The sequence below is a fragment of the Petaurus breviceps genome, unplaced genomic scaffold, assembly GCF_028583685.1.
Source record: "Petaurus breviceps papuanus isolate PSGF00001 unplaced genomic scaffold, PetGlider_PUasm1.0 91133, whole genome shotgun sequence".
NCBI lineage: Eukaryota > Metazoa > Chordata > Mammalia > Diprotodontia > Petauridae > Petaurus > Petaurus breviceps.
The window spans coordinates 31,195,252-31,221,053 of NW_027187419.1; the positions used below are offsets into that span (position 1 = coordinate 31,195,252).

The 25,802-nt window shown below is 36.6% G+C and overlaps 1 protein-coding gene and 2 non-coding genes across 12 annotated transcripts in view; all 3 read right to left on the reverse strand.

Moving 5' to 3' along the window:
• Nucleotides 1-25,802, reverse strand: part of CEP295 (centrosomal protein 295) — a 97,654-nt gene that overhangs the window by 42,460 nt on the left and 29,392 nt on the right. For 9 of the 10 annotated variants that reach the window (XR_011166767.1, XM_069080214.1, XM_069080212.1 and 6 more), the window contains 12 exons: nucleotides 22,790-22,903; nucleotides 22,534-22,637; nucleotides 20,416-20,643; nucleotides 19,912-20,009; nucleotides 17,167-19,672; nucleotides 9,747-9,927; nucleotides 9,458-9,601; nucleotides 7,242-7,463; nucleotides 4,808-4,920; nucleotides 4,121-4,268; nucleotides 1,863-1,981; nucleotides 1,158-1,347 (listed from right to left, as the gene is read on the reverse strand). Coding sequence is in view for 9 of the 10 variants with exons in the window: in XM_069080214.1 (XP_068936315.1) it covers nucleotides 1,158-1,347; nucleotides 1,863-1,981; nucleotides 4,121-4,268; nucleotides 4,808-4,920; nucleotides 7,242-7,463; nucleotides 9,458-9,601; nucleotides 9,747-9,927; nucleotides 17,167-19,672; nucleotides 19,912-20,009; nucleotides 20,416-20,643; nucleotides 22,534-22,637; nucleotides 22,790-22,903 (4,167 nt within the window). In the remaining variant the exon portion in view is untranslated. The remainder of the gene's footprint in view (nucleotides 1-1,157; nucleotides 1,348-1,862; nucleotides 1,982-4,120; nucleotides 4,269-4,807; nucleotides 4,921-7,241; nucleotides 7,464-9,457; nucleotides 9,602-9,746; nucleotides 9,928-17,166; nucleotides 19,673-19,911; nucleotides 20,010-20,415; nucleotides 20,644-22,533; nucleotides 22,638-22,789; nucleotides 22,904-25,802) is intronic. The other variant, XM_069080208.1, reaches the window with a different exon arrangement.
• Nucleotides 4,358-4,427, reverse strand: LOC138155617 (small nucleolar RNA U2-30). The gene has a single exon (XR_011166903.1). It is a non-coding gene; the product is annotated as a small nucleolar RNA U2-30 (small nucleolar RNA).
• LOC138155619 (small nucleolar RNA U2-19) lies at nucleotides 4,584-4,666 on the reverse strand. Its single transcript, XR_011166905.1, has one exon. It is a non-coding gene; the product is annotated as a small nucleolar RNA U2-19 (small nucleolar RNA).

Sequence of the window (25,802 nt, forward strand, 5' to 3'; positions counted from 1 at the left end):
GAGAACAGAACAAGTGGGAGGTGGGATAGGAGGGAGGGAAATATAGTCTTTTTTTATATTTATTTTCCCTTATAGAGGTAAATATATAAAAATGTAGATTTTACAATATATCTAATATGGGAGTGTTTTGCATAGCTATACATGTACATCCTATATTGAATTCCCTATCTTCCCAGTAAGGGTGGGTGACAAAGGAGGAAGGAAATGAATCTGGAATTCAAAGTTTTAAAATCAAGTATTTAAAATATATATATGTACTATTATCAATATAATTTTACATGTAAATGGGAAATAAGATATACAGGCACTGGGGCATAGAGATCCACCGTGCCCTACTGGAAAGTTGGAGGGGGTATGGGATAAGATACAGGAGAGAGCAGATTGGAGGAGGGGATATCCGGTGGGATGGCTATTTTGTGGCGGTGGGTAGGGGAAAACCGGGGAGAAAATTTGTAACTCAAAATCTTGTGGAAATGAATAATGTAAACTAGAATAAAGCATTTGATAAAAAAAAAAGATATCTTCCAATTTGACTAATTATCTTCCTATCCTCGATATTTTAATTTTGTTTGTAAATAAGTTTTTTCATATCAATACAATCAAAATTATCAATTTTACCTTTTATAATTACTTCTAGCACTTGTTTGGTTAAGAAGCCATCTCCTACCCATAGAATAGAAAGGTATATGATCTACTCTCCCTCCATTTATTTTCCTGGCATGATCTTAATATTCAACTTATATATTCATTTTGAAACTTATTCTGGATTATCATCCATGTTGTTCTAATTCTACTTTCTACAAGACTGCTTTTTTAAGCAATTTTCTAGCTGTTCTTATAAATCTGTTTGGACTTTAATAGTAATTTATGTTTTATGAGTTTTTTGAAGACTGGGTAAATAAATTCCATTATTTCTGGAAAAAAAAATCACTGTGAATATGTGGGAACAATTTCCAGATGGTAAAGAAAGGATAATCAGAAAGAAAACAAAGAGATAATGTGGAAAAGAAAAATAAAGAATAACGAATTTGCCAAAGTCTAATTCTTTGAAGAGATCCTTCTAAGCCTATGATGTTACATTTGGCCTCAGGATAACCAAGAAATCTTACCAACTAGGTTTTTATCTTAACTTATTTAATTGCCTAGATCATACGTACCGCAAATCATTTTTTCCTTAGGAAAATCTTCAGTTTGGGAGGAATCAAGAGTCACACCTATTCTATTCATAGCAGAATGCAAGTTTATGTCAAGAGAAGAATGAAGGCTGGCCCTCAAAACTGTGGTGGAGGTTGCGCTTTCATGAGACTCGGATGTATCTTGGCTTTCAGGGGTTGAAGGGTATGTGGTCTGATGGAAACGCACATGTAAGTTAAAAAAAAAACAACAAAAATATGACATATGACAGCCTATGTGGTCATTGTTATGATGCTTTCACATTAATATCACACTGACAAATACCATAACCTAACACAGGTTAACAGAAGAATAGTTTTCATGTTCAAACACAATTCCAACTTAAAAACCACTACATGAAAATGTCTTTTTTTCAAGATTCTGCATTTTGTGCCCTTGGTGTTTTTTTTACACAGTACTTTCAGTTTTCTCTCTCTCTCTTTCTTTCTTTCTTTCTTTCTCTTTCTTTCTTTCTTTCTTTCTTTCTTTCTTTCTTTCTTTCTTTCTTTCTTTCTTTCTTTCTTTCTTTCTTTCTTTCTTTCTTTCTTTCTTTCTTTCTTTCTTTCTCTTCCCAATTCTCATTTGCCTCTCTTCTCATAGGACAAATTACATTATAATAACAGTAATAAATTCCATTATAATAACAACTTATTTTTAAAAGTTCTATTAATACATAATATGTCAAATACCTTGCTCAGGTCTTGAGAAAGTCCAGACTGAGAAAGTGATGATGATAAATTCAAGTCAGGCCTTGGTTCTAGAGCATGAAGGAGCTGATGATGTAAATGTGGAAAAGTTTGTTCTAATTCTGTAAAGTCAAGAACAACCATTAGAATCTTTGGAAAAAGAGAGCAATTTTAAACTACTCAACATAAACTCTAAATAAATGCTGTGAATGAGATTATACTGTTGTACTCTGGGACAATTCAAGTAAAAAAGAAAATTTTGGTTCCCTTCCCCCCCGCTTTAATATTATCAACAAAGTTATTTGATAAAAGGTCAGACCTTCATTATCTGGACTATTTAAGATTGCAATAATACTCAATGACCAAAGACCAATGAAGCTTCCAGTGCTACAAACCCCAAACCTAAGGATGATCAGAAGATAGAGCGCTTTCATATGACCTTTGCTTTTAAAGAGTTCAGCTAAGAATCAATTATAAAGCTAATAATAATGAAGACGGGAATAATAAATATAAAGGAAGAGGGAAAGAAGGATTTATCTCTTCTTCTCTCAGTTACACACCATTCAGCCCCAGGTTGCTTTTTCACTAAGTCCCTTATTTCACCACTCTGCACAGCTAAAGTTCACTGAAGTTGAAAGCTCTAAACAGTGATTTAAATAGCATTAAAGTACAAGATGCAAGTAGCATGGCTAGAGAAAACTTCCATCTTTTATGTATGTTCAAAGGAAGACTAGCACCTCTGTATGAGGAGCTACTGAGACCTTTTCAGGACTGCTCATCCACCTTTGGTGTCCACCTGCCATACAACTCTCACCTGTAGCTCCAAGAAACTGTACTATACATAACAGCCATACCCTGGTCTCAGACAAGCTAAACACCAGGTAGGGTAATTAATAGGCCTCAAACCCATCGGTGAATTAGGGGGATGTCTACCTCAAACAAGTGAAGACTTGCCTTGCTGAATGGACAAATGAGAACAACTTGTTCCAACAGCTATGAAAGAAAGGTGGTTGAAGCAAGAACTGTGGAGAGCTTAGAGCTTGGTCAGACATTGAAGACACCAAGGCCAACCAATGCATTCAGAACCATAGCCAATTTTCCTGACTTTATCTTGCCACTAGAAGGCAGAGTGAGGCTAACGACTTCGCTCAGTTTGCCTCACTTAAATCCAATTTATACACAAGTCAAGACATCACCCTGTGATGTCACTGGTCCTCTTCAAAAACAAAGGACAAATAACAAGTGTAGACCTCAAGACTTTTTTCATTTCTCAAACAATAGAATCTTGTCATCTTGGTTTTGTATTACTGGAAAATAAATATGAAAATTTCTGAACTTAGTTAAAATACCTAAGCATTTTATACTGTGCCACATTAAGACATATTTACTGGGAAACCGTAAAAGCCCATTGATTATAGTACTAATGGATACAACATGATTGAAACTCTGTACCAACCATGAATAATAATTTAGTTTTGAGATTTAGCGTTAAAAATAAATGCAACTTCATTAGTATGATTAAAACTAAAAGTTTGATGCAACACTGATTTATTTGTAAGGTGAAATAGACGGGTATCTGGAAAAATTATGAGGTAAAAGGGATAAACCTCCAAAATCAGAATCTCTACTATTCAGATGAATTGGGAACTTATTCTTCAAATCAAATTTTACTGATCAAAGTGATGAAATACAAAGTTGACTGTAGTTACTCCTGCAGAGAAAGATCATCACTATTCAATAATAGCCTAGTATATAGTTAGTACTGGCCGACAAACATGAAAGATACAATTTACTAGGAAGGTAGATTTACATGAAATAGTTAACAAACAAAAAAATTAGTTGCATACAATCAAATGCAATACTGTGCAATAGGAAAGCTCACTGGAGTCTGGGTTTGGCTAGAGAATATCTCATGAAGTGTGACATGAACTGGGCCCTAATATAAATAAAGGATTCACAGTGGCAAGGATGAGTAAGGTCATTAAGGAGAAAGGAGGAAGAATAAACAAAAGAAAGGAATATGCATGGAGAAAGAATTGGCCTAACTTGAACAGAATGGTTGTGTTAGGAAATATTAAGATAAGATGGGAGAATTATAATAAAGACTCTTGAAGGCCAGACTGAGAATGGTGAAGAATTAAACTTCAGACAGTCTTAATAAGGTAACAAGGTAGCAACATACAAAATTGCCTTGAGGAAAGTGAAACAGATACCTATATTAGCATTTTCATTTATTTAGGCTCACATTAATGCATTGTTACCTGAATTTGCAAGGTTTAAATGAGACTTTTCATTACTTAAAAAGCTCCCACTAGACACTGTTAATGAAGATGATTGGTCATCTTGTAGCTCCTGTGCATGAGACTGGGAAACAAAGTCATTAGTGGGCCATGGTATGGATGGCACTATCTAAAAAAAAAACAAAGCAAACAAAAGAACAAGAAATCACACAGCTGTCCAGATCATGAAGAAATCACTAATACTAGTAATATCAATTCTGAGCTCAGTTCAAGTGTAGAAACCTTCACAATTAAAAGGTCAGCAAAAAAGGTGTTTTCATCATTGCCCAGAACTGAGTAACCTTACCCTTAACATACTTACACACACACACGCACACTCTTACACACATGCACGCACACACCCCCCTCAACTCAACAAGTTTCATTCTCACTTGTCACTTTTTCATATTCTCACACACCCCAAACCAATCTAACTTCTTTTGCTTCTCAGAAACATATACAGATCATGCACCACAAAGACCAGAAGGTCTCATGATGCTCATATTTGGCTATTTTTCATCACTGATCTACTTCAACAAGAGCAGATCTCAGAGGATACCATATTCATAGTTTTTCATTTCAATTAACAAGATTATTTTTTAAAAATCATACACACAAAGAAAAGTATATCTCTTCAAAAGCTACACTGCATTCTTCCTTATTACTAACCTTTTTTGGCTTAAAAGCTGAACCAGGATATACAAGTACTTTCTGCTCCAAATCAGTAGCATGACTGAGTAACCCATGATTCTCATTTACAACATCCTTGGCCTGGCCTGAAGCTGAAAATTAAAAATGAAATTTTAAGTTAGTTTAATTCCATTTCAAGTCAGTTAAGAAAACATTAAATTTTCACTATATGTAAGACACGGTACAAGGTGTGTCCTACATATTAGGCAGGACATGAATCCAGGAATCCTCACTTTAAGGTTAGTTTTCTATCACTGCAATGCTGGCTCTCTGGCAACACAAAAATAAAAACTAATAGCCCTCACCCACAATAAATTTACAATTTAAAAATGGGAAAATGTATTCACACAAATAAACGATCCTACATGAAATATGACAATGGTAAGAGATTTAGATAAGATATTCCAAAACATTTAAGGAGATATTACTTTCAGCAAAGACTTTTGGAGGTGGCAGCTGAATTGGGTTTGAAGGGAGAGAAAAATTCCAATAGGTAAAAAAGAGGTAAGTATATTCCGATTTCACCTTCTATAAGAAGTCTTTCCTAATCCCCCTTAACACTAGTGTCTTCCCTCTGCTGAGTAACTCCCATTTATTCTGTATATATTGTCTGTATAGAGTTGTTTTCATGTTGTTTTTTCGTGAGATTGAGCTCCGTGAGAACAGGGACTATCTTTTGCCTTTCTTTGTATCTCTCAAATTTTCATGTCTAGGACACAGCAGGTGCGCAATAAATTAAATCCTTATTGACTGACTGAATTCAGGATAAGAACAGAGAACATTTTCAACGATGCTCTGAAACGATAACTCTAAACACACATATGAACAGTCACACCCTCATTCAACAACCATCCTACTTGAACCCTTCCCCTCCTCCCCTAGTGTAGTATGCTTGGAACACAGAGTATATGAAGGAGAATAGTGTGCATTAAGTCTGGAAAAGCGTTGTAACGGCAACCATAGATCTGCTTTACCAAGAAAGATAGCTGTTTAAGGGGTCAACAATCTCTTTTAATTACATTCACTAGTTCAGGGGAAAAGTCAGCACCCTGAAGTTCATGGAAAATACAAAGCAAATACAGAAAAAATACAAGCAGAGAAATAAAGACCAACAGACAGGGCTCTGACTCTCTGAATCAACTATACACTTTACATACATCCCTGGAACAAGAAAGCCTTAACATCTGAGTAGGAAGGGAGCTGTGAACATATAGGCACTCAGAATCTCGACGCGAGAGCGAGAGAGACAGAATGTACACATATATACTTCTTAGAGCCAGAAGGCATCACACCTCTCATGACTCAATGCAAAAGGTGTGAATGCCTTCCTACAAGCAAGCTTCCTTTAATGGCCTCTACATGAGGCCTATTAATGGGTGGGGAAGATCTTATCCTATTAACATTACAGGAGTTTATATTTTATCCCACAGACAAGAGAGTCACTGAAGGTTTCTAGATGATATAGACAGACATGGGCTATTTTTCTCTCCTTTCTTAGGTTCAAGGAATTTTATTGCTAAAAGTCCTCAAAGACCAGTAAGTTCAACTCACTCATTTCACAGATGCAAAATGATGCCTTCAGTGGGAGATTTGTTTCTGTCACTTTGTGGGTTCTATAGCTCTAAAATTTGTTTAGAGTCATATTTTATAGGTATTTGAGGTGGCTGGGGGGAAGGTAACGGAATTTCCTGCTTCCACGCTGCCATCTTGGCTCCATTATATATACTTGTGTAGCATAATCTTAAATCTTTTCACTATGCTATAATCCTTTCTCTGGACATAAAATTGATCCATGCCTTTATAAAATGTGGGTTTTTTTTTTCCCTCTATATTTACAAGTATTTTAGTAAATATATTATATTTAATATTATTACATATTAAATATAAAATGTTATTAATATATTAAATTAATATTTAATATACCAAGCATATTACCCAAGTATTTTGGTAAACTAAGAGTTCACAGAATTATAGATTATGGGTTAGAAGCCATCTAACCCATAAGCAATCTTAGAGACCATCATGCCCAACCATCTCATTTTATGGATGAGAAAACTGAGCTTCTAAGAAAAGAAATGTTCTACCCAGAGGTCCTACTGCCATTTACTGACACTATTCCTTCCTAATCTGTTAAGATGTATACATTAAACACTCAACATGTGATCAGGACATTAGGAGACATAATAATAAAGATAAACAATAATTCCTACCCTCCAAAATCTGAATCCATCTGGTGAATAAGACTAACACATGTAAAACAAGGCAACCATATCACAGTCCAGTGTTATGTAGTATAATTTAAAAATAACTGCTTAGAGAAGGGATAGACTATGATTGTGCTTGTTGTGAAGGTGAGGGTTTAGCTGAGCTGGGAAAGATAATAAGACTATTAATCAACTTATTCATCTCTTACCTGACTGATACATACCATCATTACTACTTCTATAAACTGGCTTTGCAGGCTGCAGGCGACTAGCCTCAGTACTATCTTGTGATCTATCCCCCAAACTCAGGTACTGGCTTATTGAAATCCTGACAGGATCTCTATCTTGATTGATAATTTCTTCATGACTGCTAGAATCCAAGTCACTTGAAGATGATCTGGAAGCAGCCTCTCTGTAACATTCTCTCTTCTCTGAAATGAAAAATTACTAAATCAGTAGACAAATATCAACTGATTTATACAGTACAAGATGAAGGTGGGGTGGGCTAGATAAAAATTTCTGTGAAAAAGACCACAGAATTTTGGCAGGGTGTACATCTAATATGAACGAGCAGTGATACATGAAGGCTACTGTATCCAAATCAGGTTGATCTTAGGTTATGTTTAGAGAAGTACAATGTTCAAAATGAAGATAGTTCCATGGTATTTGGTCCTGTTCTTATAACATCTTGAGTTCTGTGTTCAGTTCAGGGTACCACATTTTATATAGGCATGGATCAATTTTATGTCCAGAGAAAGGATTACAGAATAGTGAAAAGATTTAAGATTATGCTACACAAGAAACATGCGAAAGATTTGAGGATGCTTAGTTTAGAGAACAGATAGCTCAGAAAGGACATGACAGCTCTCTCCAAGGATATGAAGGGTTGTAATGTAGATCTGACATCATGTATGTTCAGCTTTGCTCAGGGAACAGAACTAGGATTGATGAGTGGAATCTAAAAAGAGCAATGTCTTGACTCACCATAAAGGATTTCTAACAATTAGAGAAGATAAATTGTAATGACCTGCCTCGGGAGGTAGCAGATTCTATAATTAGACTGGAGATATTAAAGCAGAAGTGAGCTATCTGCTCAACTCGTGAGAATGTAGTCCAGGGAATCCTTGTTCTTCCCAATTCTTAGATGCTTTAATTTTAAAGCAACAGATGTCCTTATTTGCTTCTAAGGATTCTAAGAGGTAGTATGAGGAGGGAGTTCATTTCAGCCATAACAGGCCAGGACAGCATAGGAGATAGAAGACATAATGCTATAGGTGAGGAACACCAAGAAGGTCAGATTTGCTAGGCTACTAAATATAGAAAGGAGGGTAATACAATATGAGACTGGAAAGACAGGCTGGGGCTAGGTTGTGAAGGGTTTTATATGTCAAATAGAGTTTTTATTTGGTCCTCTAAGCAAGAGGGAGTTACTGGAGTTTACTGAGTAGGAGAATGATATGGCTGGACACAGAAAAATAAAATATAATTTCCAAGGGGTGAAAAAACCCAACAACTAGAAGAAATCAGAAAACATTTCTTTTGACAGTGGTACTGGAGCTCAGTCTTAAATAAAGTTATGGATGTTAATTGATAAAGATGAGGGGGCAGTGCATTCCAAAAATGGGGGACAGCTTGTGCAAAGGAACAGATAAGAATGGAATACTAAGTTATGGTAAAAGCTAGTACAGCTTAAATGTATGAAAGGGAACATGCATGCACAGGCAGGCAGGTGGCATAGTGGACAGTGGGCCAGACCTGAAGTCATGATTCACCTTCCTGAGTCCAAATATGGCCTCTGACACTTACCAATTGTATGACCCTGGGCAAGTCACTTAACCCTGTTTACCTCAGTTTCCTATTCCATAAAATGAGGTAAAGAAAGAAATGGCAAAACAGTCTAGTATCTTTGCCAAGAAAAACCCAAATGGGGTCACAAAGACTAGGATACAACTGAAGATAACTGAAGAACAACTATAATAATCTAGATGAGATAGAATAAGGATATGAACTATGATGGTGATTATGGTCAGTGGAGAAAAGGAAGTGGATTAAAGGCATTATGGATGGAGGCAGTCAACTAGATGAATATGGGAGAGAAAAGGGCAAGACAAAGATAAAGTTGCAAACTTGAACAACTGAAAGATCAGCATAGCCTTAAGAGAAAGTTCAATGAAAGATGACTAAACAGCAGGAAGGATAATGGTAATATAAATTTTAACCCTTCATATGCAAAATAACTACATATTTAAATAGCAAGTTTACCATAGCCCATATTCCAGAAAGAAAGGAGAAAATGGGATAGGACATGAAACTTTCAATTCAACAACTGTGGTAAGGAAATATGCCTGGAAATATTTTAACCCCTTATAAGTTATTAGAAGCTTGCCAAATTTTAAAAATTTGATATTAGTGAACATGTCCTTACCTCGAACAGAAGCACTGCCACTTTTTGGTGATTCTACTTCTTGAATAGCACTAAGTTCATGCTGATTTAAATCTAGTCCTGATCTGATTTTTGCTACAGGTGGTTTTGAAAGTCTGTGCCTTAGTTCTCTGTTTTGTAATTGACCTGTCAAACCAAAATATTACGCACATCTACATCAATAGCAAATAACATCAATATGTGATAAATCTTCCACCCAATTAATATAAGATAGATAGGAAGCTGTCATTGAGACAAAATCAATAAAATAAAAACAAATAGCTTTCCTTACCCATGTGGTTTGGATCTGGATTGATGTCTTCCAAAAGCAATTCACTGTCATCACATTTGCTCTTATCTGCATGATTAAACTCTTCCTGATGATTACTCCCTACATCTTGTGACAGAAATAACTCTGTGAAATGCATTGTCTTTTGTGCTTCTTCCACATTTTGGGGTGTGGACTTATTTGTCTTCAAAAAAAAAAAGGAGAAGAAATCATTTGAATGAACCTGTGAATTCTTTCCCTATTTTGGAAAAAACCAATCTATTTTCCAGTCCTTTCCTTTCTTTCCCTAATTAAAAAAAACAAAAAACAAAATTCCACAGCCATTATCAGAAAGCAATTAAAGATCCTGGAGACCATGATTCATGAGGCTTACACTCCAGCTCCATCCTCTTTCACCAATGGGATACTGAAAACCTTCTATCAGAGAACTGGAAGCACCTGGGAACAGACGATTTTTGAGGGCAGCACTCCAGACCCTTTGCTTCCCCCATGGGGAAATTCCAATGCAGCCATCAGAGAGAGAACACTCAGGAGTGGTCTATGAGGACACGTACCAAGATGCCAACATTCCAACTCACAAACACTGTGACTGGAACTTTGGAACCAGTTAATTCTTCAATTTATTCTGATTAAATCCTACCAACTCAGTATTTTTACTCCTATACCACTTAAAGGTCTTTCCTATCTACCTCTTAATTAACCACTTCCCCAGTCCTCATTTATTTTCTTTAATTAAATATTCTGTTGATGTTTAAAAATAATTTCTGCAATTTCACAATGACCTTCTCCTTTGTAACAAGGTATGCTTAAGTAAAACAAACACAGTGGCCAGATATGATAACATATGCCTATCCTAAAACCATAGCCCATGTTATTTTTAGATGATATATCAACAAATTGTGAGGTTTTGTTAACTATCTGGTCTCTCTTTTCTTTTATTAGATTGTTTAAGCCATTCACATTTAAGGTTATGATTATGTTCATTATTTGTTTTATTTTAGTTATTTCCTTCCTCTTCAAAGCCAGCAAAAGTTGATCCTATGATTAGTTTTGATTACATTACCCCCCCCCCCACTAGCTTTTTTCCCTTTCTTCCCATTTGCCCATCCTGTCCTAAGTGCCTTAGGCAGAATTTCTATTTCTCTGTCATTCTTTTTTAAAATTATTCTCTTTCCTTACCTTGCTAAGTGTGGGGTTCAAAATCCTTGCCATTATAGAAAGCTTTGAATACCAGCACTGATTTATACTTTATTGGACAAATGATGCTGGAAAAGCCACTGGAGGTTCTGGAGTGAAGATATGACAATGATGAAAGAGGTACAGCAGTAGTACGAAGAATATGTTGGTATAGAGGCACCGGAGAAATAAAGATGTTTTATTTTCGTCCACTTCCACATTCAGGAGCTCTGAAATTCCATCCTCTGATCTCAATCTGTTGTTATCCTTCCTCTACCTCCACTTCACAAGCCCAAATCCCGTTCTTCATTCTCACCGTGGCTTTCAATCCCTGATCTCTTCAGTTCTTTCCAAGACATCGCCCTTGCACTAGCTATGCTGTCCTTCCTTCCCTAACTTGACCCCTTGGTGCATTAGTTCAAACTTTACACTGTTAAATGTTCTCTTGAGTGTTACTCCTACCATCCTCTGCCTTCATTCCTACGAACAGAACTAGAGAAAAATCACACAGCTGTTCAGATTGGGTCCACTGAAAATGTTACATAATCTCAACTGAGTCTTCACTGAGACACAAAGCAATCCTTTGATATCTAACCGACTCACTATCCCACCTACCACAGAGCTTTCCAAATCTTTTCATCCCTCCTCAAACCTTCCATGTCTTCCTTTCCCTTCCAGCTGACAACTCTGCCTCATATTTTAATGAAAAAAAAAAATAGGCCTTTTATTGAAAGATCCTTCTCCTTATCTCCCATCACTCGCATACCTTCCCCCTCCCCCTTTCACCTGTCTCACATTTAGAGATGGCCCTTCTCCTTGCCAAGCAAATCCTCTACTTGCACAAATAATCCTGTTCTATTCCAACTTATCCAGCAGATTGCCTTCTCCACTATCTCCCCCCTCTCTCTTATCTTAAAGCTCTTCCTACCTAATGGCTGCTTCGTCATTCCTCCTACCCTCAAGACCTTCACTTGATCTAGCCATTCCTGTTAGCCAATGTCATGTCTTTCTTCCCTTTTGTAGCTAAATCCCTTGAGAAGGATTTTTATAATAGGTGCTTCTATTTTCTTTCTACCCATTCTCTTTATAATACTCTAACAATCTGGTTTCTGATCTCATCATTAAACTAAAACTGTTCTCTCCAAGTTACCAGTGATATCTTAATTGCCAAATGTAATGGTTGCTTCTCAAAGCTCATCCTCTAGACTTCTCCGCAGCCTCTGACACTGTTCATCACCTTCTTTTCCTCGATATCTTCTTCTCTCTAGACCTTAATGATTTTACCAACTAACTAACGCATCCTAGTTCTCCTCAGTCTCCTTTGCTAGAATTTATTTTAGTCTTGTTTGAGAATTATGGGTATCCCCTAAAGGTCTATCTTGGGCCCTGTTCTCCCTCTATATCATTTCACTTGATCATATCAACACTTATGAATTCAGTTGTCATCTCTTTGCATCTGTCATCTCAGATCTATTTATCTAGTCCTCATCTCCAGCCTTCTACTGGACATCTCAAATGATGTCCTGCCAACATGTAAAACTCAGTATGTCCAAAACTTCCCTCCACCCTTAAGAACTTCCTACTACTATTAAAATCCCTACCATCCTCCCAGTTCCTCAGGCTCACAACTTAGGTGTCATTTTCAGCTCCTGTAAATTCTACATAACTTCTCTTGTATTCTCCCCCTTCTCTACTTTGACACTGCCACCACTTCACATCTTAACTACATGCCATCAAATTCAGTAAATCCCAGTGTTTCCCTATCACCTCCTAAATCAAATCATCTCCACCCACTGGCTTCCTTCAAGTCCTGGCTAAAATGTCACTTTCTACAAAAAACCTTTCCCAAAACCCCTTAATGCTAGTGCTTTCCTGTTCTGATTATTTGCAATTATCACACAAACATGAATGTATGTTTTTTGTATATAATTGTTTGCATACTGTCTCCCTCATTACACTATGAAGCTTCTTGAAAACAGGGATTGCATTTTGCCTTTCTTTGTATACCCAGCACTTCTTAGCAAAGTCCCTGACACACAGTAGACATTTTGTACATGCTTTTTGACTTATCTTTTGCCTTGTAATCTCGGGAACTTAGCATTATGCTATGCACATAGTAGCCACTTAAAATAGGTTTTATTTCTTGAAAATCAATTAAGAAACCATTACAATAGAGGTGATCAAGGCCTGAACTAGGATGATGGTAGTGCAAACATATTGACAATTGAGATACAGGGGCTTTAGTGGACATTATTTTCAAAGTTCAGTATTCAATATGCATGGGAGAGTACCTTCCAGAGATAGGAGTGACACACCAAAGGGAAGGAATTTTTAAAAAATGAAGTGAAGAAGCTGCAACGTGTAGGGAACAGAATACAGTAGTGAGGTGAAGTGGGTTACCATTTTCTTAAAAAGAAACTGGCATTTTAAATTGTTACATGCTTAGGTTCTATTCTGTATTGTAGTCATTTGTGTGTTTGTCTTGTCTGTCCTACTATATTAAAAACTACCTGAGGGAAGGAAGCACTTCATATTCATCTTAGATCTTCCAGTGCACTGTCTAGTAAGGTGTTCTATACAATAACAGGTGCTTGATCCATGTCTTAAATCCAATTATTCAATATATATTCATTGAAACTGCTCTATACTCAAAAAAATCAAGAAGCTCACTCCATACAGGAAACATCTGGAAATGCTTTAAAAAAAGGCTAATATCACTAAAGTTATTACTTTATACACTTTGATGGATCTATGATGTTATTAAAGAGTAACCACTGTGACAGCCCTCCCTTGTACACATTATAGTTTTATCCCTTTTAACACATGACACTCAAGACTATACACAATTCTCTAGATATTTACTAAATAGAATACAATACAGGGGGATTATTAATTTCCTTATTCTGAAAACTACATGTCTAGGAATACAGTCTAATACTGCATTAGCTATTTTTATATCACTTTTTTTATGTCCTTGCCCTAATGAAAAACCTTTAAGGATATCCCACTGTTGACTGATAATTTGTCCTCTATTAAAATCCTGAGGTCTTGAATTCATGTAAAAGGGGACTACGAAGAAACCTTGGAGCTACAGACCCCACAAAATGACACAGAGAAGCTAACCTCTCACTGAGGACAGCCTGGCAGGAATAGGCCAGCATAGGGCTCTGGAAGCTGAGCCCAGCCCCGTGCAGAGGTTTTAGCCCCAGGGTGGGCCTGACCAACCACAGGCTGGAGGGACTCCAGATCACCAGGAGCTGTGGTGGTTTCCAGAATTATCAACACATAGATTCTAAGGACAAAGTGAGAGGTCAGTAGTGTGGACTTTGGGATCCAGTAGTTGGGAGTGTGGTCAGCCTTTGCCCCTGGGCAAGAAGCCGCTGAGGCCCTGCAGCCCTGTAGCTGCCCTCACGTGGCAGCTTCAGCTTCTGGCCTACAGAGTGTAGCGGGACCAAGCAACCAGTCTGAGGGGTAATCGCTCTTGTTTTAACCTACTTGGATCTGGATTGCTGTCCAGGGTGGAGGTCCTGGGGTGTGTGACCAGCTTACCAGAGCATGTGGAGGTCTCAGAGAAGGCACCCAACTAGTACCTTTGGCAGCTAAGAAAGCCCCAGAATTTGGGACGAAGCTCACCTGTCTGGTGGCAGAGTCCTACTGTGGCAAAAAGCCCAGGGGTCGAGTGATTGAGTGGCAACATAAGCAGGCAAAGAAAACAAAATAATCAGAGCAACCCAACTTTACATTCCTATTTTGGTGACAAAAAGGATCAAAGTATGGAACAGGAGGAAGACAGTGAAGTCAAGAGTTCCTGCACCAAAAGCTTCAAAGAAAAATAAGAGCTGGTTAATAGGCAATAGAGGTCCTTAAGAAGCAAGTAAGAGAAGTGGAGGAAAAATTGGGAAGAGAAATGAGAACGATGCAAGTAACTTATGAAATGAGAATCAACAGCCTGACTGAGGAAAATAACACCTTAAAAAATAGACTAACTCAAATGGCAAAACAGGCTCAAAAAGCCAATGAGAAGAATGCCTTAAAAAGTCAAATTTGCCAGATGGAAAAAAAATCTCAAAAGCTTACTGAGGAGAATCATTCCTTCACAATTAGAATGGAACAAATGAAAGCTAGTGACTTTATGAGAAATCAAGATGCTGTTAAACAGATCCAAACAGATGAAAGAATAGAAGGCAATGTGAAATATCTCATTGGAAAAACTACTGACCTGGAAAATAGTTCCAGGAGAAATAATTTAAAAATCATTGGACTACCTGAAAGTCATGATCAAAGAAAGAACCTAGAAATCATCCTCCAAGAAATTCTCAAGGAAAATTGCCCTGATGTTTTAGAACCAGAGGGCAAAAGAGAGGTTGAAAGAATCTACCAATCACCTCCTGAAAAAGATGCCCAAAAGAAAACTCCTAGGAATATTATAGCCAGGTTCTGAAATTCCCAGATCAAGGAGAGAATATTACAAGCAGCTAGGAAGAAACAATTTGAATATTGTGGAAACACAATCAGGATAACAGGATCTGGCAGGTTCTACACTGAGGGATCGAAGGGCTTGGAATATGATATTCTGGAGGGCAAAGGAGCTGGGATTAAAACCAAGAATCACCTACCCAGCAAAACTGAGTATCATGTATCAGGGGAAAATATGGTCATTCAGTATTTCAAGTATTCTTGATGAAAAAAACAGACTTATATAGAAAATTTGACATTGACATACAAGGAGCAAGAGAAGCACGGGAAGGTAAACAGGGAAAAGAAATCATAAGGAACTTATCAAAGGTGAACTATTTACATTCCTATAATGGAAAAATGATAATTGTAACTGATGAAACTTATCTCAGTATGAAAATGGTTGAATGGAATAGAAATATATATATGTCTATATAGGAGGGCATATGGGTATATGAATACATATGTGAATGTGTGTATATATGTTTATAGGTATACATAGATAGAGGGCACAGGATCAATTTAATAGGAAGAGAGGATACTTAAAAGGTGAAATTAAGAGGTGAGAGAGGAATATAATGTGAGGAGATGGGGAGAGACAGAATGGGGTAAACTATCACATATAGAAGAGGCAAGGGAAAATGGTTACAATGGAGTGGAAGAACAGGAAGGCAAAAGGGAATGGGTCAACCTTATTTTCATTGAATTTGGCTCAGGGAGGGAATGATATACATACTAAATAGGATATCTCACCCTACAGGAGAATAGGGGGGAAGGGAATGAAAGGGGTGATGATGGAATGGAGGGCAGGTTGAGGGGTAGGGAAGTTGGAAGCACCCACTTTTGAAAAGGGACAAGATCAAAGTAGAAAATATAACAAGTGGAAGGTGGGATAGGAGGGATGGAAATATAGTCAGTCTTTTACAATATATCTACTATGGTAATGTTTTGCATAGCTACATATGTACAACCTATACCAAATTGCCTATCTTCCCATTAAGGGTGGGTAACAAGGGAGGAAGGGAATGGATCTGGAATTCAAAGTTTTAAAATCAAATGTTTAAAAAAACATATATACATATTACTACTACTTTACATGTAATTGGGAAATAATATACATAGGCACTGGGGTATAGAGATCCACCATGCCCTACTGGAAAAGTTGAAGGGGGTATGGTAGAAGACATGGAAGAGAGCAGATTGGAAGAGGGAATATGCTGTGGGATCGTTGTTTTGGGGCGGTGGGTAGGGGAAAAACGGGGAGAAAATTTGTAACTCAAAATCTGACAGAAATGAATGATGTAAACCAGAAGTTAATAAAGCATTTGAAAAAAGTAAAGAAAAAAAAAAGAAAATCCTGAGGTCTTTTCCACACCAATTGCTATCCATCTATGTCTTTCCCAGGATGTAATTCATTAACAAATGTCCCTGTTTCTTAAATACTGAAGCACGTTTAAGGTTATATTATATGGTCAAAATTACTAACTCAGAACTTGTTCTAGAGTAAGGATTCAGACTTTTTTTTTTAAGCAATCGGGGTTAAGTAACTTGGTCAAGGTTACAGAGTCAGTTATTTCTGGGTGTGGTTCTGAGTATCTGAGCCCAGATTTGATCTCCAGGTCATCCCGACACTGGAGCCGATGCTCTTACTCGCTGTGCTACCTGGCCGCCCCAGGATTCAGACTTTTAGACTACGTTCAAAAAAAAAGAAATCATACTGATACCTAACAAAAACAAACTAGTTGTCTAAATTTTAAATATTTTTACTTAAAAATAAAACATATGTTAATACCTGAGTCTCATACAGTGAATCCTTTAATGCCTCCTCATGCTTCTGTACCTGTTTCAGCCCACTCTGTCTTTGAAGAAGCCATTCTTCTTGGGCTTTCTGTCTCTCCTCAAAAAATTCCTTTTGTATATTCAATTGTTTCTGGAGCTCCTTCAAATTGTCTTGAACAGCTGAAAAATGTTTTGAAGAAGCCAAAAGCTTATCCTGAAATCTGTGGATTGATTCTTGGCTTGAGGGAAATGTGTTCTCTCCACTGGTTAAAAAGGATTCTTGGAATCCTCCAGAATCAGAATTAGACTCAGCTTCAGCTAAAGGCAATGTACTAATTGAAGGAAGAGGGAACTGTGGTAGAAAAAGAGAGGAATCAGTTTGACTAGATGTCCTTTCCTCCACTGCATCAAGTTTGTAGTCAAGATACTGTAACTGGGATCTCTGGCCAAAGTGAGAGGTTTCCCTCTGTATATTCAACTGTTCTTCTATTGTTTCCAAATTATCTCGCTCAAATTGGTTGTCACCTGAAAATGAAATCCTATCCTGAGATACCAGGATTGTGGAATAACTTGAAGGTGGTGAACTAGATGCATGCTCAGCTAACGATGGTGCAAAAGAGGAATCACTCTGACCAGAAAAGAATCTTTCATTCAACGTTGTCTTTTGCTGGGCTCTCTGACTAAACTGAAGGGCTTTTCTCTCTATAGTCAACTGTTCTTGGTGAAGGTTCAAATCATCCTTGTGAGGGAGAATGTGCTCTGAAGAAGTCAAAAGCTTTTTCTGAAATATTTGGATGTTGGGGGTTGCAGGATGTGAACCAGCTATCTGCATGTCTCCGGACTCAGAAGAAGGTAGTGAAGTAAATGAATGCTGTGGAATTAGTGGTAGAAAAGAAAAGTCAGTCTGGTTAGGAGATAGCCTTTCCTCTAAAGCTATCTTAGATTGTACCAACGGCTCTTTCTGAGTTCTCTCAGTAAAGCAAAAGATTTCCTTTGGTTCTTTTTGAGCTTTCTCACTAAGGTGAAATAATTTCCTCTGCAATTCTAACTGTTCTTCATTCATTTTCCAATTATCTTGCTGAACTAGCATGGGTTTTGAAGAAGTCAAACATCTATCCTGAGGTGTGGAATAGCTTGAAGAATTCTTGGTTTCATTCCTAGTTAAATGGAATTCCTGAATTCTTACAGATTCAGATGCATCAGAAGGTGATGAACCAAGTGCAAGCTCAGGGAGAAGTGGTAATAAAGGAGACCCTGTCTGAGTAGAAGATTTCTTTTCTTCTATTGCAGCAGGTCTCTTTAAAAAGTTTTGCTCCTCAGTTTTCTGGCCAAAGAGGAGGGCTTCCCTCTGTATAGCCAATTGCTCTTGTGTTCCTTTCAGAATATCCAAACTGTCCTGTTGATGTAGGTTATCCTCTGAAATCAGAGGCCTATCCTGAAATCCTTGTTTTATGGGTGGGCCTGAAGGAATTGTGTTCTCATTCTTAGCTGAAAAGAGTTTCTGAACTCCTCTAGATTCAGATTCTGCAGAAAGTGATGAACTAAGTGAACTCTGAGGGACCAGTGGTAGGAAAGGAGAGGACCTAGTCTGACTAGAAGGTACTTCTTCCTCTACTGAAGCTGATTTATGTGAACACAGTTTTGCCTGGGCTTTCAGGCAAGAGTGAAGGGCTTCCTTTTGCATATTCAACTGTTTTCGGACTGTGTTCAAATTATACTGCTGATGCAGTGCATTCTCTGAAGAAGATAAATGTCTATCTGGAATTATTTGCATTACAGGATGGCTTGAGGGAACTATGCTGTCACTTCTGACTGAAAAGTGTTCTTGAATTCTTCCAGATTCAGGTTCTGCAGCAGAGGATAAAGTAAGTGAGTGCTGAGGAAATAGTGGTACTAAAGAAGAAGACCCAGTTTGATTAGAAAGTATCTTTTCTTCCAATTCAGTCTGCCTATGTACAACCAATTCTTCTGGGGTTTTCTCGCTAAAATGAAGAGTTTTCCTTTGTTTATTTAACTGCTCTTGCACTGTCTTCAAACTTTCCTTTGCAGACAGGATATGATCTGAAGAAATGAAGTGCCTATCTTCTGAACTTATGAAGTGACTTGAGGATTGTGGACTTTGACTCTTAGTTGAAAAGAGATCTTGGATTCTTCCAAATTTAGATTCAGGCTCAGCAGAAGGTATTGAACTAAGTGAAGGTTCAGTTAATAGTGACCCTGAATAAGAAAAAGCAGTCTGATAAGAAGATATCCTTTCACTGCCCTCTATGGAAAGCAAATGGGAGTCTCCTGTTATTGCAGGATAACTTGGTAGTGAATGTAGACTTGGTGGTTCTGGTACTCCTGGAAGATGAGAGCTGGCCTGGAATGCTAATGTTTTTCTATCAAGTGATTCACCTTTAGGCTTTACAAAATCAGATGAAAAGGATTTGGTTGACCTGGATGGATATCTTTGTTTTAACATATTCTGATACTCATGTAAAAGTTTCCTGGCTGCATCAATGGACTGTCTGTGAAACCTGCAAAGAAATCAATTTTTTTTCTGATAAGAAAAATGTCCAGTATTTTAAAGTACTAATCCTAACTTTTATCTTTTGGAAAACAAGATATCTGTTATCAGCTAGTGTTGCTAAAAGAAAGAACATACTCTTGAATGATCCTTTGGAAAATTTCCACATCCTTTAGTCTTAAAGATGATAAACAAATTAAATTATCTAGACACACATAAAAAATTTGCTTGTGCAAAAACTAATAATACCTGTTTTGCTGTAAAAGATGTTGCTGGTAGTTATGAATCACCTGTCTACTATGATCTTCTCTGGAAATTTTCAAGCCTATTGTTGGAGCATCATCAATCTAATAAAAGAGAATATTTAAGAGATGAATTTAACATAAAGATACAAAACACCTGAAATAATTAAGCTGAGCCATCTAGTTGTTTCTATGAAGCTTTATTTAAAAAAACAAAACACTCCATGATTAGAAATTAGTATTAATAAAAATAACATCTATGTAACCTAACCAATATTCACAAAAGCAAGGCTAATAGGTGTTTCATTAGTGTTGTATTCCAAAATTACACAAATGCCTGATATTAACTATTGTTGCATGTCTACAAATTAGAGGAATAATCTGACCACATCAATTAAAAAACTCAAGCCACCATATCAGTGTAAATGTGTTCTGACAAGTTACAAAGTGCCCATTGTTTTTAAAGTGTTTTTTAACTATCCTTGAGAATCTGAAAGAAATTTTATTTTACCAAATGCTGAGAGACTGTATAGGCTTCTTTCTTCCACTGGTCCATAAAGGGGTAAGATTTCATATATTTTAAATAAAACTGTTGAGTTCTTTCTTTCATATTTTTCCTCTCATATTCTAGTTGAGTCTTTTGAGCCTTTAGGCATTCACTCTCCAATCTCAGTCTCTGTTGTTCAATCTGTCTAATTAATTCCACCTGCTTCTGTTTTTGTTGTTCAAGTCTCATCATCTAGGAAACAGAAAGATTCAAGTGATTAGCTATAAATGTATACCTTCAAGGCAGAAAAGGATGCTCATTGAATCATTAAAAGATTAGCTTTTAATCAAAGAAGAACAAATTTATAAAGAGCAACCAAGCATTGATGCTTTCTCTTGGTTGCTACCATGCCAAACTAAGAAAGAAAAAGAACAGATAATGCTCACATATACATACCAGGTTCACCATCACTGATAGATAAGGGTTCATAGTGATCTACTCACCACTATATGACTACAAGCATAAGCTCCCCAGCTAAAGTGCTCTAGGTAAGCAGAAACTGATGCTAGGGGCTCAGCTAAACCACCTGTTGCCATGGACATTACTGGGCAAAAGTAGACATCTATTACAACTTTCTTCAGTGTCATACTCAGTTCAACTGTGAATTAGGCAGTTAAGTACCAGGACGTCCCCTAATGCCCTCTTGGGCTCTTCAAGGGGAAGAAGGACCTCAAATTGATCATTTTCCCATGTAGGGCCATTGTTACCTAAAGGTCAAACAACAAAGCAAGCATTACAGGGCTAAAGCAAGGTGGAGAGAAGATCAAGTAAGTCTCTGTCCCCCTAGATATAATGAATTTAGTTTCATACACATTTTAAAGGATGCTTCTATTTTACATACACACATGTGTTATATGTATATATTTATATATATGTATGTGTATACATTTATTTAGGACAACTAGATGGCTCAGTAAATAGAGTGCTGGCCCTAGAGTAAAGAAGACCCAAATTCAAATTAACCTCAGACACTAGTTGTGTGACCCTGGCCAACTCACTTAACTTATGTCTAAATCCACTGAAGGTAACAGCAAACCATTCCTGTATCTCTGCCAAGAAAACTCTATGGATAGTATGGCCTATGGGGTCACAAAGGGTCAAACATGACTGAATGACTGAACTAATACATTAATACATGCACACACACATATAGACAGCTACTGTGTTTTCATGATTAACATATCTCAATCTGAAATGACTAAAACCTTTACTAATATATTCTAAAGATCTATTCTCTATTCTAAAATGACTACAATCCTTAGCATGTTCTAAATAATTGCTTACAAGATTAAAAAAGACAAAGTTAATTCTCATTTTGGTCTCAAATGTCATGACTCATTTTCTGCATCATACAAAAAGAAAAATACAAACTACATAAGAAAATACCAAAGAAATCAAATGAATTAATTAATTTCTAAATCTGTGCATTATGGGGGCTTTTTACTACAAATGTCTCCAAATTCATGTTTCCTAGAATGTTGGTTCATGATTCCTTTCTTCAAATTAAAAAAGAAAAAAACCCTACACATATTGTATATAACAAAATTCACCTTCCTCTATCAGATTTAATGCTAATACAAAATGGCTATCAAAGGTAAATAGCACAGTAACAGAGACTGAAATCTTGTACAAGATTTAATTCCCCCTCCCTTCTCTTGCAATTCAGGTAATTTTCTAAAATTTGAAATTAACTGAGATTAAAATATAGCATACTATACTATGGTGGCAAAACAACCACTCATTTAACAAGTGTTGATTCAGCACCTGTTATGCACAAAATTAAAAATTAAATGGCCTCTGTCCTTAAGGAACTTCAACCTTAGTGAGAAACACAGAAATAGCTAAAATATAAAGCATTAAGAGAGGAAAGTTATTTGAGTCATATAAACTAAAGTGTGACTGAAGTTCAGAGGAAGGTGAGATCACTGCAGTGGGGGAGTGAGGAGAGTAAGGTGTCAGGGCAGAGATCAGAAAAGTATCAGAGAAGGAATCTTTAAAAAGGGTCAAAAATCAAGGCAAATTTATGGATAAATAATATTAGAACCAAAGATGAAAAAAATTAAAAGAATCTCAGGAAAATACCTCTTTTTGTCTCTTCATTACTGTTCTAACTTGAGTTGCCTCTTCTTGAGGATGAAGCAGAATTGACCTTTCATCTAACAGGGAAATTTCACTTTCAGATGATTCTAAACATTCCCAAAACAAGAAGTGGATTTGAGTTTTTAAATTCTTATGCTTTCACAATACTAATCCATCAAATATTTGTCATTTAGCACAGTGTCTGACATATACTAGATTCTTTGAAAAAAAAATTTTATATACATATTGTATATCTTACCTTTCTTCTTTCCAGATTCTGTAAGGTTTTTGAATGATTTTTCTTCTTTGAGAATTGTTCCCAACTGAATTTTGAATGTTTCACCTCCAATGCCAGTAGGTTGTTTTGTTTCACCTTCAATAGCAAATAATATTGGCTATAAGAACTAATCCAATATTATTACTCAAGTCTAGATGTGAACAAAGTCAAAAAAGATTCTTTAATTTTGTATAAGTGATTTTGATTTATAAAACCTAGACATTAATCCTTTTAAAGAGGTTCCCAAACTCTGGGGTATACCCCTTTGGGAGGAGATAAGACCCTGAGACCGGAGAAGTGAAGGTGAAGCAATGGATAAAATTACTAGATAGATCTTTTTAATGGGTAGGTTTAGTATAGGAGAAAGAGCATTGGATCTGGACACATAGGACCTAGGATCAAAGTCTTCCTCTCACATACTACCTAGCTGACATGGAGCAAGTCACTTAACTTCTCTGTATCTCAGTTTCTTAAAAAATGAAAAGAGTTGGACAAGATATCCACTTTTTAAAAAGGAGCACAAAATTAAAATCAAAATAAACAAAAGCAAAAATAGTAGGGTAAATTCACTGACCGTGAATGAAGTTCAGCAAATATCAAATATGAAATATGCAAAGTATGTAATCACAGACACCATCATCTGGCACAAATTCATGATACAGATCACTACTGCATGTGATTGTAAATAGTTTAAACTTGAAGCTAAACAGTCTTTTTGTTGAAGTTTAAAATATAAAATAAGTTGTATTTCTCAACACTGTTCATTTTGGTAACCACAATATGATAAGATGGTCCTCTTCAAAAATGCTACTTTAAAAAAACCAGAAACAAATTGAAAATGGTTATCAATAATCTTTTGAAATATTCAACAATTAAGTTTAAATGGTATTGTCTTAAATTTTTAATTGTCTCTCATCTTTAATTGAAGAAAAATCACTTCATAATGGATAAACACATAAAGAGTTGGGTTATGCAAAGAGAAATTCCACTGGAAAATCTCCCAATACTAATACAACTAATATGAGCAGGGCTAGTTTAAATAGCAAAAACCCAGGAACAAGGTAAAAACCACAAGTTAAAACCAAATTAAAACAAAACAAAAACTACTTTCTATACCTGCAAATCTCAAAATGTGATCCATGGTCCCTGGTCAAGATTATTTCATAATAACACTTGGACATTATTTATCTTTTAAAATACTCCTCCCTTTTCCAACTACATATCTATGTTAAAGATGGTTATTGCCCCCCCCCGGCCACTTCATCCAAAACAACAGTTTTAGTCTTAAACATGGTAGGCTTTTATGGTGGGGGAGAGCTCAGGAGCCGAGGCAATTGGGTTAAGTGACTTGTCCAGGGTCACATGGCTAGTTAAGTGTCAAGTGTCCAAGGCCACATTTGAACTTAGGTCCTCCTGTTCTGACTCCAGGGCTGATACTCTATCTACTGTGCCATCTAGGTCCCCCACACAGCTGTTTTTTGATTTGACCACACTTTAACTCAATCTATCTCCTTTCGAAGTTTCCTTTTCCTCAACCAAAAGCATTCACTGAAAACTTTATATAAGGTACTGTGCTAATCATTAGGAATACAAGGATAAAATGATCCCTAATTTTTTTTTGGAGGAGGCAAGGCAGGGCAATTGGGGTTAAGTGACTTGCCCAAGGTCACATGGCTAGGAAGTGTTAAGTGTCTAAGGCCAGAACTCAGGTCTTCCTGACTCCAGGGCTGGTGCTCTATTCATTGCACCACCTAGCTGCCCCACTATGACCCCTATCTTAAAAATTTACAATCACTTAATAGGGAGAGATAATATAGGTACATAAATAACTCTAATATAATGTAGAAAGAATGCCACAGGATAGGTACAAAGAATCATGAAGTATAAAGAAAAGATACTTTTGAACAGGTTAGATATAAACAACTAACACTAATCTAGAAAGAATGTCATAAGTACAAAGTATCATGAACTATTAAGAAAAGATACTTAATAACTCATGTGGCCAAGGAGCCTCAGTTTTGTTCATTCGTAAGATGAAATATCTTAATAAGTGTTCTATTTGTCTTAGAAAGGTCAAAGGAAATGATTTATGTGAAAGCACTTTAATGTGCAAAGAACAATGCAAAGAACTATATTATTAATATAGACTATCTATGGAACTTAAAGCACCACCCTACCCCAGACCATTTTTCTGGACAATTTGCAGACTCCACCATGCTAGTCTCTAGATGGTGGTCTCTATGTGCTACCTGGTTTTGAGGACCCTTGAGGGATAGTAAGTTTGTATGAACAGAATGACCAGCTGAGTGCATGATCTGTATCGAGATTCACAATGTAGGACGTGGGAACCAGCCAACTATGACAAAAACATTGACAAATAAAAGGTTTAAAAATTAATGGGGAGGGGCCGCTAGGTGGCACAGTGAATAGAGCACCGGCCCTGGAGTCAGGTGGATCTGGGTTTGGATCCAGCCTCAGACACTTAACAACAAATAGCCTTGTAACCTTGGACAAGTCACTTAACCCCAACTGCCCTTCAAAAAGAAAAAAAAAATTAATGCGAAGTGTAGGGAATCAAATAATTTCTCTCCCAGCAATGGAGAAGGAACAAATACTATATAATTATTAAATATATTAAATACTAAAAGTATCGTTTCAATAAGAATCCAACTATTTATATCCTAATCTCCTTCAATATAGGACTGACATACGGAGGGGGACAGGGGAGAAAAGAGGGGTGAAAAACTAAAGAAAGAAGTGATTATGACACAGAAAGCTAGTATCTTACTGAAATGAACAAAAGGTAGGAGTCAAGAGGTCCATATTCTAGTGCTAACTCTATCATTAATTCTATGTCACCCTGAGCAAGTTTCTGGGTCCCCAGTTTTTCCTCTATAATTTGGAATAATAATACTTTCCTCTTAGAGTCAGTACTGATTTTGAAGTATGATAAAAATGTATGTGAAAGAATCTTAAAAGTTATAGGTGTTAGATT